This window comes from Aedes aegypti, chromosome 3 (genome assembly GCF_002204515.2).
Source record: "Aedes aegypti strain LVP_AGWG chromosome 3, AaegL5.0 Primary Assembly, whole genome shotgun sequence".
Taxonomy (NCBI): domain Eukaryota; kingdom Metazoa; phylum Arthropoda; class Insecta; order Diptera; family Culicidae; genus Aedes; species Aedes aegypti.
In genome coordinates, this window is record NC_035109.1 from 60,869,085 (window position 1) to 60,882,893 (window position 13,809).

General features: G+C 37.3%; 1 protein-coding gene across 5 annotated transcripts in view; it reads right to left on the reverse strand.

Moving 5' to 3' along the window:
- Nucleotides 1–1,522: 1,522 nt before the first annotated feature.
- The window catches only part of LOC5569834 (putative gustatory receptor 2a), a 121,081-nt gene continuing 108,794 nt past the window's right edge, over nucleotides 1,523–13,809 (reverse strand). For 4 of the 5 annotated variants that reach the window (XM_011495109.2, XM_011495114.2, XM_011495107.2 and 1 more), the window contains exons 2-6: nucleotides 10,265–10,436; nucleotides 2,257–2,436; nucleotides 2,113–2,181; nucleotides 1,957–2,043; nucleotides 1,523–1,893 (exon numbers count right to left, since the gene is read on the reverse strand). In XM_011495109.2, the coding sequence (XP_011493411.2) occupies nucleotides 1,786–1,893; nucleotides 1,957–2,043; nucleotides 2,113–2,181; nucleotides 2,257–2,436; nucleotides 10,265–10,436 (616 nt within the window). In that variant the 3' untranslated portion in view covers nucleotides 1,523–1,785. Of the gene's footprint in view, nucleotides 1,894–1,956; nucleotides 2,044–2,112; nucleotides 2,182–2,256; nucleotides 2,437–10,264; nucleotides 10,437–11,347; nucleotides 11,605–11,663; nucleotides 12,034–13,809 lie in introns of those variants that run through there. The other variant, XM_021851562.1, reaches the window with a different exon arrangement.

The window sequence follows — 13,809 nt, forward strand, 5'->3', positions numbered from 1 at the left end:
ACATGAAATTGGGTGTAAACCATATTCACTAACGGCAGAAAGGTCACTGGTTACACGCATAGATTCGAAGGTCTATATTTAAATACCCAGTTGGAAAATTTTAGATAAGCCATATACTCAGAACATAATTGATCTCCGTTATTTTACCCTACGTTAGTCTGAATTGCTATGATAAATCTCCCGATGAATACTGGTTAATTTTTTGAATCTGAATACCTATACTCCAAGGTTTCTTGAGTTCGAAATATGATTCACGTAAATAGAGGTTTCAGTGTACTATATAATATAAAAGACCTAAATACATTACCTGAGTGAAAGATTCAGCAATCGAAAGCGCAAATATATGCCCCACGTCAAAGCCGAAAACAAAACCGATACAGCAATCAAGTGAGCTCCATTGTAGATGCTAACCGTGTACGTAAGCGGAGTTTTCTTCAAATAGACGGTATCGTTCAAATAGACCAACCATGTATAGCCCAAAATATAAAGGAAGAAAGACAGCTGAACCATCCATCGCTGTTTGTTATGATCAACGGCTCTGGTTGTGAGTTGGGCGACCTGCATATTTCAAAATTGTTAATTTCAGGATCAATTTACTTCAACCATTCCCATACCTTCCTATCGAAGTGATTCAGACTAGGTAGAACTTTCTTATACGTTTTGTAAGTAGCGTTTCCCATGAAGATCACCGCAATCGGTTGCGCGAAACAACTTGATATGCTTATATTATCCACGATGAAGGAAACTCTTTGACTGTAATGCAGAATCAGTTTCTCGTACACATAAAAATACGAGATGCTGTATAATAAAACGGTCAACCCAAAGTACACCCAGTTCAGAATCTGCTTCCAAACTCTGTTGGGCTTCGCATAAAGAGGCATCAAAGAAAGCCCTCTCATGACGATTTCGTACAAGTGGAAGGTAGCGTACACGTCCGAAGCCGTAGAAAACATTATTAAATTTGATGGGTTTCGACAGAATATCTACCCGTAACGTTGAGAGTTAATAACCTAGAACCATTTGTTGAAGTAGAAAAACCTATTTTCAAAACTGCAAGAGAAAAGTGGAGTAAGATAATCGCAACACGACAAGATAAGAATTCATCATTCCATCATACCATCACCTAACTAAAACCTAATTTTATAATTGATCAGCAACTAACTATCGAATAGGATTCGCTTGTCAATGAAAATTTGCTACAACCATCGAATTCCAAGTCCCGAAATATTCAAAAATACCAACAATTATGGCAAACTGAACCCAGAGAAGATTACAGTCGAAGCTTGCTATAACGACATCGCAAGGGACCGTCGTAATAGAGAAATGTCACTATAGAGAATAGTTATAACATTAAAATATTTTTCAAGGGACCGAAAAATGTCGCTATAGAGAGCTTTTGTCGCTATAAAAGTTGTCGTTATAACGAGCTTCGACTGCATAAGGACGCTCTGAAAAATCCTTATTCTAAACAGAAAAGATGGGAGTTCATCAATTTATACGTTTTTCAATACTTATACAGCAATTATAGTTCGTTATGCATTCTGTATTTATAAACACTTCAGTTTATGCCGTGAGGCCACAATGTTGAACATCATCATCAACCACAGAACATGAACATTACTCAGGTTCGTGGCTACTATTTTAGCTTATAAGTATTACAATACACAGTATTTGAACATTCACTTCCCTCAGTCACTGGTGATTGTGGTTACGAAATTAGTCAAATTGGTCCTGGCAAAAGTCCTCGAAGACAATCATCATCATTCAAATCGCATTTCGATCAGCTTAAACTCCCGATGCAGCCGTTTGTGTGCCGTTTACGTTAACCAGGTTGGGGAACGATACGTCAAATTGGATCAAAATTATTAGATAGGTGGCCGTTGCGCCAATCATCTAAAAAGAAAAGATACACAGAAATTTCGGTTCACTGAAAATGAAAATGCCGAACTAAACTACCGTATAGAGCAAAGTCCAATCGTAGACGAACAAACCACAGGTGATTACCGGGCTTCGGTGTAGCAGCTGCTGGGAAAAGATGTTCAACTGCGGAATAGAAACAAGAGAACATTTAAGAAAGGTGTCAATCTCGACAAAGACGTTAACAACGCTCACCTCGTTAATTACCGCACTTGACGATGCACAATTGATGGCTTTATGAACCAACACTCCGATGCGTTTACCCTGTGAAAAGCGTGGAAAAGTGGTTAGTTGGTTGTAGCAAGAAACACTTCTTTTGAGTAAATGGATAGGTCTTACCTCCCGGGTAATCTTGCTGCCCACGGCTATGAAGAAAAGCACAAAAAAGAGGTAATACATGTACCAGACGAAGTTCAGGACCCCCATGTAGAACAATTCGTTGCGGTAGATGAAGGCACGGAACAGACCAAACGAGCACACGACTCCAATGACGAAGCACAGGCCAACGCAAAATGTTATCTGAAAGTGGAGAAGATAATTCGATAATTTGACTAATTAAGAATTTCTAGTTATTAAAAGGAATGAATAAAGAGCAAAGATAACAAAAATGTATCTCTTATTCTGTTCAAACAGGGTAAATTGTCAATTATTGCACGGTTAAGAAAGTAGCGTCATTAATTTGGCTGTCAAATATGTCAGAAACCTTTAAACTTAAACTGAATTTCGCTCAAAACCAGCAGATCTTCTTCTTCTTGGGATTACGTCCGCACTGGAACAGAGCCTACTTCTCAGCTTAGTTCTTATGAACACTTCCACAGTTATTAACTAAGAGCTTCTTTTGCCAAAGTTGCCATTTTTGCATTTGTATATCGTGCGGCAGGTACGATGATACTCTTTGCCCAGGGAAGTCAAGGAAATTTCCATTTCGAAAAGCTTTGCTTTGTAGCCACGGACTCTAACCACTTGACTAAGGAAGGCTCCAAAAAACCAGCAGATATAATCGGCAAAAAGATTTCCCATAATTTTTGTGTTTTTCAATTGATTTGATTGACTTTTTTCCACATTTTAGAACCCTTGCCAAAACCCAATAGCTGCACACCTGGAAAACACTCGCATCCTATTATTGCACACCTTGTGCCCAATACGGGCATTATCTTGAATTTTGCTTTTTGCGTGGAGCGAGTCAACTCGCTCAACGAGTGTAATTTGAAACGGCGTGAAACAATAAATTTAACGAAATACGATAAAGTTGCATGATAATTCGATGAACTAATGATTTTATCAAAAAAAAGCCAGTAGGAATGCAAAGCTGCATTTTGTTCTGTCAGTTTTTTTTTATATTCTGTAACAATAAGCATTGCATATCCATTTGACTTTGGTAAAAGCTATTTCATTCCGCGAAACATTTGAGTCATGACGTAACAATTTGGGTGCTGCTTGAAGAGCGATGCACACGATAGTTTATTTCCGCTTTAAGTGCATGATTTTGAACTTTTAAATGAGAAAAAAGACTGCTGGTAGCTGGAATGTTGTATTCATTAGTGTTTAGCATTGATATTGTAAATGTTGCACCTTATCGGACGCGATGATTTGTAATCGTCGCCGCTGAAACCGTCGCCAAAATCGTCGCCACCCAACCAGCCGGTGTGAATTTGACGTTTCACCAGTCTTACCAACATAACGGAAAAACACCTCCTTTGATTAGTTTGCTGGCGACGATTTTGTCGGTCTGTTTGAAAGTTAGCGGCGCGTTTTGTTGTCAATGAAACAGACAATATAAGGTTTTCAATGTATTGCCATCAGTGTAATATTTCCCGAATATGGACAAGTGTTTAATAATTGGGTGGTGTATAATAGTTGGCAATCTACCCTATTACCTGTTACGGTTACGAGAAAATGCGGCTCTATCTGTTTTGAGATATATTCACATAAAGATGGTCATCATTCAAGAACGGCTCAACCCAGAATACGCTATTGCTTTCAAATGTTCGGGAATCATGCCAGTAGAGTAAAACACCTACTTGCAATGGTTCAAGTCAAGATGCATCGAAGCCATTACAGATGCGATGTTCTTCTTCGCTTGTTTTGATCACGGCAAATCCCTTCATCAAATAAACCAACTCCAACTTGCCAAGCAACCAACACTCTGCATCGCCTGCCTCCTGAAAATCTTTTTCTGACAAGAACGGGAATATGACTCTTTAAGTAATAAGGAAAGAAGCGAGCAATTCCGTGACAATGAAAGCAGCAGAAGGAGCTGGTGGCTGCAGCTGCCGAGCGTCAATGATGAATCACGATTCCGCAGGAACTGGAACAGAATTCACAGCAACACGGGTGTTCGGATTTTGCGGTAGTACTATCACTTTTACTTTTCAACTTTCTCACTTTTATTGGTGTACAGTATAATCGTACGTTTCAGACTGATCCCGGATTAAAATTTTGCTCTCGTTTATATACCCTTCACCCTGAAGCGATTGCATCATCCTTTTTCCCATTGATCGATTGCTTTTGCGCAGTTAGGTAGGGAAAGAACACATACAATATTGGACAAAACATTTGCAACTTTTTCGATTTTCCATACAAAATTACCAACTTTGGTAAGCTAGATCTCAGTTATTTATGGACCGATTCGAATGAAATTTTCACAGAACATCAGAAATAACTTGAATTTTAACATATATTATTGAATAATTTTTCCAATCACGAGTTTATAAGTAATAACGGTTTGACTAAAGTGTAATTTTCGACGAACAATTCAAAACTTTCTATCTCAAAATCTGATAGCCCTACACAAAAACTGTCTACAGCAAACTTATTCATCTCGTCAAAATCTACAACTTTGTTGAAGATACCATGAAGCTATTCCTTTAATATGTTTAGTTATGTCAATTTTAAAAAATCGTCAAAAAATTAACTTTAGTCAAACCGTTACTGCTTTTCAACTTGTGATAGGAAAAATCACTCAAAAATATATGTTTAAATTCAAGTTATGTCTGATATTCTGTGAAAGTTTCATTCAAATCGGTCCATAAATAACTGATATATAGTTTATCAAAGTTGGTCATTTTGTATGGAAAATCGAAAAAGTTGCAAATGTTTTGTCCAATACTGTATATGTACATAGACACAAAGTTCACTGGAAGTGGAACTGGAAGAGTTCCACTTGTAATGCTCAGCCAAATGCTGGCACTCGATGCGGAGGTTGTGACGCTCATACTGTCAGACTTGCAAGTGTTGCAAGTGTCAGTCAGTGTTGCAAGTGTTGCCAAAATGTCTTCGCTTTCGCGAACAATTATCCATTTCACCAAGATATCCTCTAGCGATTCCAACAAGAATCCCTGCAGTAAAAGCCACATAAGGTTCATTCAGAATTTACGAGGCATGCCTCCAATTCATCTAGATATAACTTCTGGTAGAGTATCCTAGACTAAATTTAGTATATTCTTTCAGGAATTCTAATTAAACTTCCTGCAGGTTGTTTTTCAGGGATTTCATCAAACAGTTTTTGAAACAAATATTTAACAAAATTTCAAGAGACAAAAGTTAAAATTATAAGTTTGAAACCCTTGTTGAAAGAAGAGAGTACTTCAAGATTTTCTCAGATATACTAGCAGAAACTGTACACAATAATTGCTAAATAAATTAATCGTAGAAACTCTCTTCTGGAATTCATTTAAATTTTCTTTATTTAACTTCGTAACAAGCTGTCGGCCCATAGAGAAAGAAATTGCAGGAGGAGTCCCTGGTTTTATTGCAGGGTGGTAAATTTAGGATGTAATACCTGGAAGAATGGCAGCCAAAATAACATGCATCCGAAGAAGGGGAGCGCTCTTTGTTTTATCAAAAAGAAGTCAATGAAATTATTTATTATTATCAACAATGTGAGCAAAAAAAATATCAAATTAGTTTATCAAATATATATTCTCGTGGTAAATTGATAAAAACAAACAATAGAAAATTGTAAACTAGCAATAAAAATCAAATTAAAAATAGGCAAAAATGACAACTAGCGCTAAAAACTCAAAACTAGTACTAAACATTTAAAATTAGCAATGGAAAAATTAGCGCTAAAAAATTTAAAATGTCCCAAGAAAAATATAATGAAAATTTCCAATGAAAAACTTAAACTACACACTTAAGAGTTCGAAAAATACCAATAAAAAATGAAAACAATCGCTCAAAGATTAAAAAATATCCAAAAGAAACTGTATAAATCTATTTCTATTTATTGGATTTCAAGTACACATTTTGATTTTTCTTTGGAAAATTTGTAATATATTAATAAAAAAACTGAAAATAAGCAGTTTTTTTCCCTGGGATTACATATAATTCTTAACTGCAAATTCTCGATTTACATTTCTTGCGGTTTTTACACAACAAAAAAAATCAAATGCTTGTCTTTATTTTTTGATTTGCTCAATGATTGCTTTTTTCGAATTATTTTATTGGCTGCTCTTGGATGAGTTAGTGATGGCTATCTTTTCCTAGGGCATGGTAATAGTTTTCACCTGGAAGAATTTCAAAAGCATTCCATATAATTGTTGGAAGTGATTTAAAATAGAGCCCCGAGAAAATTTCATCAATAAATCCTGGAAAATTATATAGAAACTAAGAAAATTTTAATACAGTCCTTAATTTCTTTTAGATATTCTTGGAGTAAAGCCTTTTAAAAACAATATCATGTTTTGTTTTTTTGCCTTAGGCTGAAATTCTCGTTGATAATGATAATGAAAACCAAGGGCAGGTGTTTGTTTTTCATTATTTTCAAAGATTCTGTTTCAGAATTTTAAAAACAGTCCATGGAGGTAACTATGATAGAACCTTATCAGAAATATATTACGGAACCGCTTGGGGAGTTTTTATACCTTATTGTGGCAATTCCCAGAGGTATTGCTGGCAAGGTATATTCCTAGATGAATTCTTCGAGAGAATAATCATTTCTGAATAACATTTTGTTGAAACATTTAATTATTTTATCGATCATGAACTAGCCGAAATGGTAATGTAAGATAAATGGCTTTAATAAAAATAATACAAAATTATTTTGGTTATAAAGTCCTTAGTATTAAGTTAGGGATCGTCGGTATTATTATGAAGTTTACCATGAGTCCTTCTTTCTTCCTTATTTTGAAGACAGTCTCTGTTCAAATTAACATTAATTAAACTTCGTAACAACGCATTTCGACACAAAAAAGGACACTGAAGTGCGTGAATCGTGCTCTTTGGCAGCTAGCTTAGCTTAGCTTAGACTGACTACACATATCAATGGTTGCTATTCCGTGATTGACCGAAGTCAGTGAAAATGCACAAAGAATCAACTAGAAGTTTGGCTGGGATTGGCCATAATCTTCTTCAATGTGCATAATTCAGTGCCTCTATTTATACAGGGTCAATAACGGCGCCGGCCACGTCCTTGCAGTCAGGTGGGATTGGGGGAAGGAATGTTAGTGTGTAACCTTTGCTATTTGGAGACCGTGTTTGCCTCTGCATCTCCACAAAGGTTACTGGGAGGGATGTTTGTTAATGGGAAGGATCGTTGGGTCACAGGATTCGCTTTGATAAGCGATTAGACCATGATAAATAATGATTTGTGAGATATATACATCCTTTTTTGTAAATATAATATTTTCATTTGATATGAACAATTTCTATGTAGTGGAAAATTATGCCGACACTTGAGGTGACGAACCATTCAAAGTTAGTTGAACAAATACCTAAATGTAACATTCCTACAGCTGTCAGGACGAAAGCATGTGTTATTATATTTTACTTATTTGAAAAGAAACAAAAAACTTGATTGGTTGAAACATCATAGAACACTCTTATTCTTATGTCGACACTTACAGTGGCGAACCATCCAAAGTTTGTTGAATAAAGTGAATTTTTCGCAAGTCTACACTTGTAGTGTCGAACCATTCAAAGTTTTTTTTTTTTAATTACAAAAATAATGGTAAAAAGTGGTGTTCTGAAAATAAAAAAAAAAAAATGTGAAACATAAATAATTCATGAATCAGAGTTTGTGTCGACACTCACAGTGACGAACAATTCATAGTTTGTTGAAAATTCTTATTAACGTCCCACAATTGTAACGATTAAATGTGCAGTCATACATATTTTATTGATGAGAAATAGTAGCATGAAACGAGCTCACCAATTGATCCTTTATCCTTCACTGTGCAGCCACAATCCACTCTCAGCCTTACTCGTTTGCTCGGCTATATAAAAGCACACAGAAAAAAAAGGCGCGCGACCCGAAAAGGAAAAAAAAACTTGGCTTTCTTGACGCACTGCCCAGCAGCAAGCATCAAGGTCAAAGGATCAAACAGAACTAACCGATCGCGGCACTTTTCACTTACTCTAACCGAACTAACCGATCACGCCACTTTTTCACTTACTAGACCGACGCGCGACATGTTTGATCCTGCCCTCGTCGCTCGCCCCCGTAGGAGCAAGTGTCAAGGTCGAAAGATCAAACAGAACTAACCGATCGCGGCACTTTTCACTTACTCTCTGCGTGAATCGTGCTCTTTGGCAGCGTCTATTAACACATACGGAATGATTGGTTAGATAAGAACTGCCAGTTGATTTGACAGAAAACCTGTATCCAACAGGTTAGAAAATCTGTGTCCCATACAATCTGTGTCCATACTAAAATTGTGGAAAGAATATCTGTGTTCCATTCAATTTAAATCGGTGTCAGAATGAAAAAAAAACAGTGTAAGACAGATAAATCTGTATTACACGGCAGCCCTGGGCTAGATGAAGAATACCAGAGAGTGTCAGATGTGACAAATACTACTAAGAGCCGAATGGTAGTGCACGATAACAACAAGGGACTGACGGATTGCGATCTTTTTGCAGCCAGCATCAAAACTGATGATTATGCACCTGGATATCATGATTCCAGTGTGTTTCCATGTTATGAAAATACACCATGATTTGGGCTCACGATGTCATGAGTCAGATTGTCGTAACGCGACACAAGTGGCAGCTGAGTGCTCGAAATCATGCATCAAATGCTCAAAAATCATGATTTGCGCATCCATTTCGGATCTATTTATATTTCTGTCAGTCAACCCGATAGAATGAAAACAAAATAAAAAACAAAATTTGGCATAGCTAGATTCGAACCAAGAACCTTCTGACTGAGAGCCACGTACTATACCACAGTACCAATCTATCGTGATGAATGATGGGTGATCGATGCGAATGACTTGAAGCAAAGTGCACCGCTTTGTGTTGTCGCACTGGAGAATCATGATTATGACTCCAGGAACCATGATTTGTCGTCCTCATATCACGGCCTAACCAATTTATGAATGTCATGACTTGTAAATCATGGTGTGGGAATCAGATTTTTATCCGTGCACTATCTAGTGTTGGTTATAATTAGCAAAATGCGTATCATTAAATGCTATGTAGTTGGTCACACAAATAAAATATATTTATTGCACGAATCTTTTGACATTTTGAAACAATATGCGTTAAGTTCAAAACTGGTAAAAGGTAAGAAAAGTTACCTTATCTACACATTGATTGTGAGATAATTGGCAAAAAAGAAACGCAAAATGATATCAGAAAACTCATGAATAGTATAAGAGTTCAATGTGTGAGAATAAGATTTTTATTTAATTGCGGCATGGTGAAGTAGTACCCATACTTTTTGGGACACCCTAAAGGACTGTAACTTGCAAACTTACAAATATTTATTGATTATGAGCAAGCGTGAAAATGAGCTGTGGCGTAATGTCCATACACAATTTTATGACTAAACATAATTTTGATACAAACAACGTCCAACCCACAATTAAACGTTAGGCGATCTATAATAATTGTGCAGAGAAATGTAACATGTTATCAAATGGCGCTCTTTGACTTTCGGTCGCATGGCATTGGAGAAGGCCTTCATACCTCTGAAGTAAGAGAGTGAATATGGCCATGACCTACCAATTAGAAATTTATGGTTGCATTTAGAGATAAGCAGAGATCTGCTGGTGTTGGTGCATAGGACATGTCTGATGGGAATAGAGTTTGAAGTTAAAGAACAGTTGAATGCTTGAAACATTTGACAATAACGTTTTTTGTACATCAAATAGTGAATGGAGAAGCGTATATTATACAGCAGACTTCAGTGAGCTGGTCATTAGGTTAGAATGCTGAAATCAAAAATTACGTCGGAGAGTCAAGTACAAGTCGGCGAAATTGTGACAAGAACCTGGATCCCCAAAGGTTTGGAAATACTGGAGACGCATTGCTCAAGACCAAAGAAGCTATGTTACACTTTTCCCAACAAGAAGCAAGCTAATAGGTATGTAGTTAGCATCCAAATATCTATATTTATATTTACCTGCACCGAAAAGCAGTAATTGACCAGTTCGACCACGTCATTGAGCTTGTCGTGCAATATTTTGATCTGCTTCAGCACGGCCAGCTGTTCTTTTTCGTTGCAAATGACGGTTTCCGTGTGGCTCGTAGTCGATAGAAATCCTCCGCAAGATGGCGTTGTTGGGAAGTACATTCTAAAATAAGAGAAAGGAAAAAAATATGGCCTTCAAACATCTGAATAATGGGACTAACTAATAGTTACAATTTATTTATTTGAAAAGTACCTTAAAGCGAACGTCACCATTTCAAGTCTCCAAAATACTAGCATAGCATTGCACATAAATTGGACACCGACGGCCACCAGAGCCAACATTATTCGTATTATGCATATCATTGTTCCGATGGAGAATGACAAAAAAACGCAGTCGATGAGAATCAATATGACAGAAAAACATACATAAGTAGCTGAGAACCATACAATATACATTTCATGCTTCTTGTAATTGGGAACGGTGTAGGTAACCATTCTGAACTGGAAAGTAAATTTGGTCAATCAGTTCAACTGTAAGAACGTTTGTACTTAATAAACGTACCTTGTTATCGATACAATACAATTCGCACAAAATTTGCTTCATCGAACTGGCCATTAAATGACCGAAGGTTAAAGTCACCACAGGAAGAACAAAAATTATCACTTGACATAGAAATCCGGCAAACAGCATGTGAATAGATCCGTCGTATAAATAGTAAATGTGCGTGTAGCGGCAGATAAGAAGCATGATGATAAAGAAATTGATAGCCAACATTGTCCAATTTGAAATCCTCTGGATTAACGTAAGCTTGCGAGCGGATTTACGGGTTTTCCAGTGCAGAGGAAGATTCCCCATCAATTTTAGGAACAGCTCCAGAACGCGAAAGCTATGGTGGACGTTCATTGGCTTGAAACTCATTGTTGAATGGAATAGGATTGACCTTTTTCGAACAGATATAAGCATTCTAAATGCATTCCTCGACTTTTAGAAAACACATAACTTATTGAATTATTGACAACTGCTAATAAACTTCAACTTATCGTAAGTACGAGCTGAACATCTATCCAATTTACCTGAATGCCTCATTAAGTCTATAATACCGTCCTGTAACCATCCTGATTATGACAAGCACCTGCGCAGTTGTGACAATTAAGCAAAATGCATTGCGGGCAGATCCAATCAAAATAATGTTCAGCTCTATTGGTTCCTTGCAAATGGCACAGCTTGTCAAAAACAGAACACTGTAGATAACGATATACATTCCACTAAACGCTGCCGTTACATTTCGCTGATGGTGATAGTTGATTCCGCTCGACGACATTAACGCAAGCTAGAATGAACCGTAAATGACGGCATTTTTTTCACATGGGATCTTATTAAAATTTAAACCTTGCAATCCACCATCTGGACGTCCCGCAGTATTTGCTTGATTTTATTTGCCATTGCATGCCCCAAAGTGATCGACACCAGCGGGAATGCGGTAACTGCAGTTTGCGTGATAACGTTGTTCTGCAGATGGACTGTCCAGTCCGAGGTTTCCGTCATAGACGCACTATTGTACAGCGAAGAGATGATCGCAGCTATCGAGTAATTCAGCAGCAAATTGGTGAGATTAACCGCTTTCTGGCATAATTTCAATTTGGGTAGTGGATTGTCAGGCCAGCAAACAGGCAACATGCCCAAAAACTTTAGCAACACCTCCATTGGGCGATAACTATCGTGGATGTTCATCGCGATGGGGAATAATGCGGACTGAACGATTCCTGTTGAAACTAGTCGAAATAGGCAAATGGTAATCCAGATGGTTGGTAATGCTTATCTCAGCGGATGCTTTTCGGTGGATTACCTCTGCGAATGATAGTTGAGTTGACATGGCGCGCGGCACGTGACCAATGATAATTGGCTGCATACAAACAGTATGTTTTGATACGAATCCCATATCACCAATGTACATAGAAAATCGATTGGAGCTTAATGATCTTACAATCTTGCCACGCATATATCAAACAGTGAGACAGCTGGTGACAATCATTAGCACTCGGAAAATCTGGATGTTTACAAGAGTTCTGAGTGCAATCAGTCAGAAAATTTAAAATACGTGGTCAATATATTTTAATAAGTGTATTCAACCATAAGTACGAATAAGTCCATATTCTACTGCATCATGAAAGCTTCTTAACAAATTATATTCGCTCTATATTAGCCTATAGGGATTTATTCTATGATGACTAATGTTTTTACAGATATGATGATCGACGCATTTTCGCGATCCAATATTCGCCAAAATTCATTTTTCATTTCTGCGTCACGAAGAGCATCGAAAAAAGCGAACGGATGCAACGCCAAAGAACCAAAATGAACACACCGATAAGTGTCATTTATCCACGCGCTGTTCATTCTCGTGATTCATTGAAAGGTCGGTTCTTCTCGTAAAGTCAAGCAAACACTCTGCTGGTTGCATGGTGTACTGAGTACATGCAGACCAACAAAAACACGCTTGAAGTGCACAGCACGAGCGTGGATGTGTGCTGCTGGCTATGGCTTGGAGAGTGACCGCTATTGAGCTAATTGCGCCAAATGTACTGATTTTGACACTTATTACTAGTGAGATGTAAAAGTATAGCATCAAACTATTAAAACAAAAAATGCTATTGTTATTTTGTTGTTGAGTTTAATTAAATTTACCCAAACATTGTTGAAAAAAACATGAGAGGTCTGGAAGATTTCGATTGCAGGTTTTCTACCATTTAAATAAACCAAAGTAGGTACATGCAAATTAATTTTTGAAGGTGATCGAAGTGAATATTTTCCTGTTCTTCGCGAAGATCCGGCAGCGTGGATCGTACCGTTCACATTACCGAGCGATGGAAAATCATCCGATGATAGCGACGAGAGAAACAGCTATCCGAAAATGAAACACGAACGGATGAAGCGCCCGAACGGTTGTTCGTGTTTATTCGCAAATTCTGTTTTGATGCCTACGGAAATTCATCGTGCCTCGCGTTTCCGATCGCTGTTCAGCAACATTGTTCATGAATTTATTTTTTTTGTAAGAGATAGAGAAGTGCGATGTTTAGCAAAACACGCTTTTGAAGATATGTAACAACTTTGAAAAAGACATGAAAAATGTAAAAATGCATAGTGTGATGTAAACATTCGACACTTTGTGCGACGTTCGTTCTGTTGCCATGGCCAGTAGCCATTTCATTTTTTTGCATTTATCCACTACCATCACCTCTCATACACAGCACGAGCGCGCGGTAGAATGAAAATCTAGAAATACTAAAAACTATGTCGTCTGACACGATGATCATGAGTTATGCATAGAATTCAGACATATCTGATCATAAACAACACAAATAGTTTGATTTTGCTTGTTGCGACCTCGAAGTAGAGAACAAGATTCACGGATCTTTTAACAAAACTGCAACCTTTATTTCACAACGCTCTAAAGCTAGAATAAAGTGAATTGGTTAAATTGATAGTGGTAATAGAAGTTATTCAGTCTTACTATTCCGGTGACCCTTGACACAAA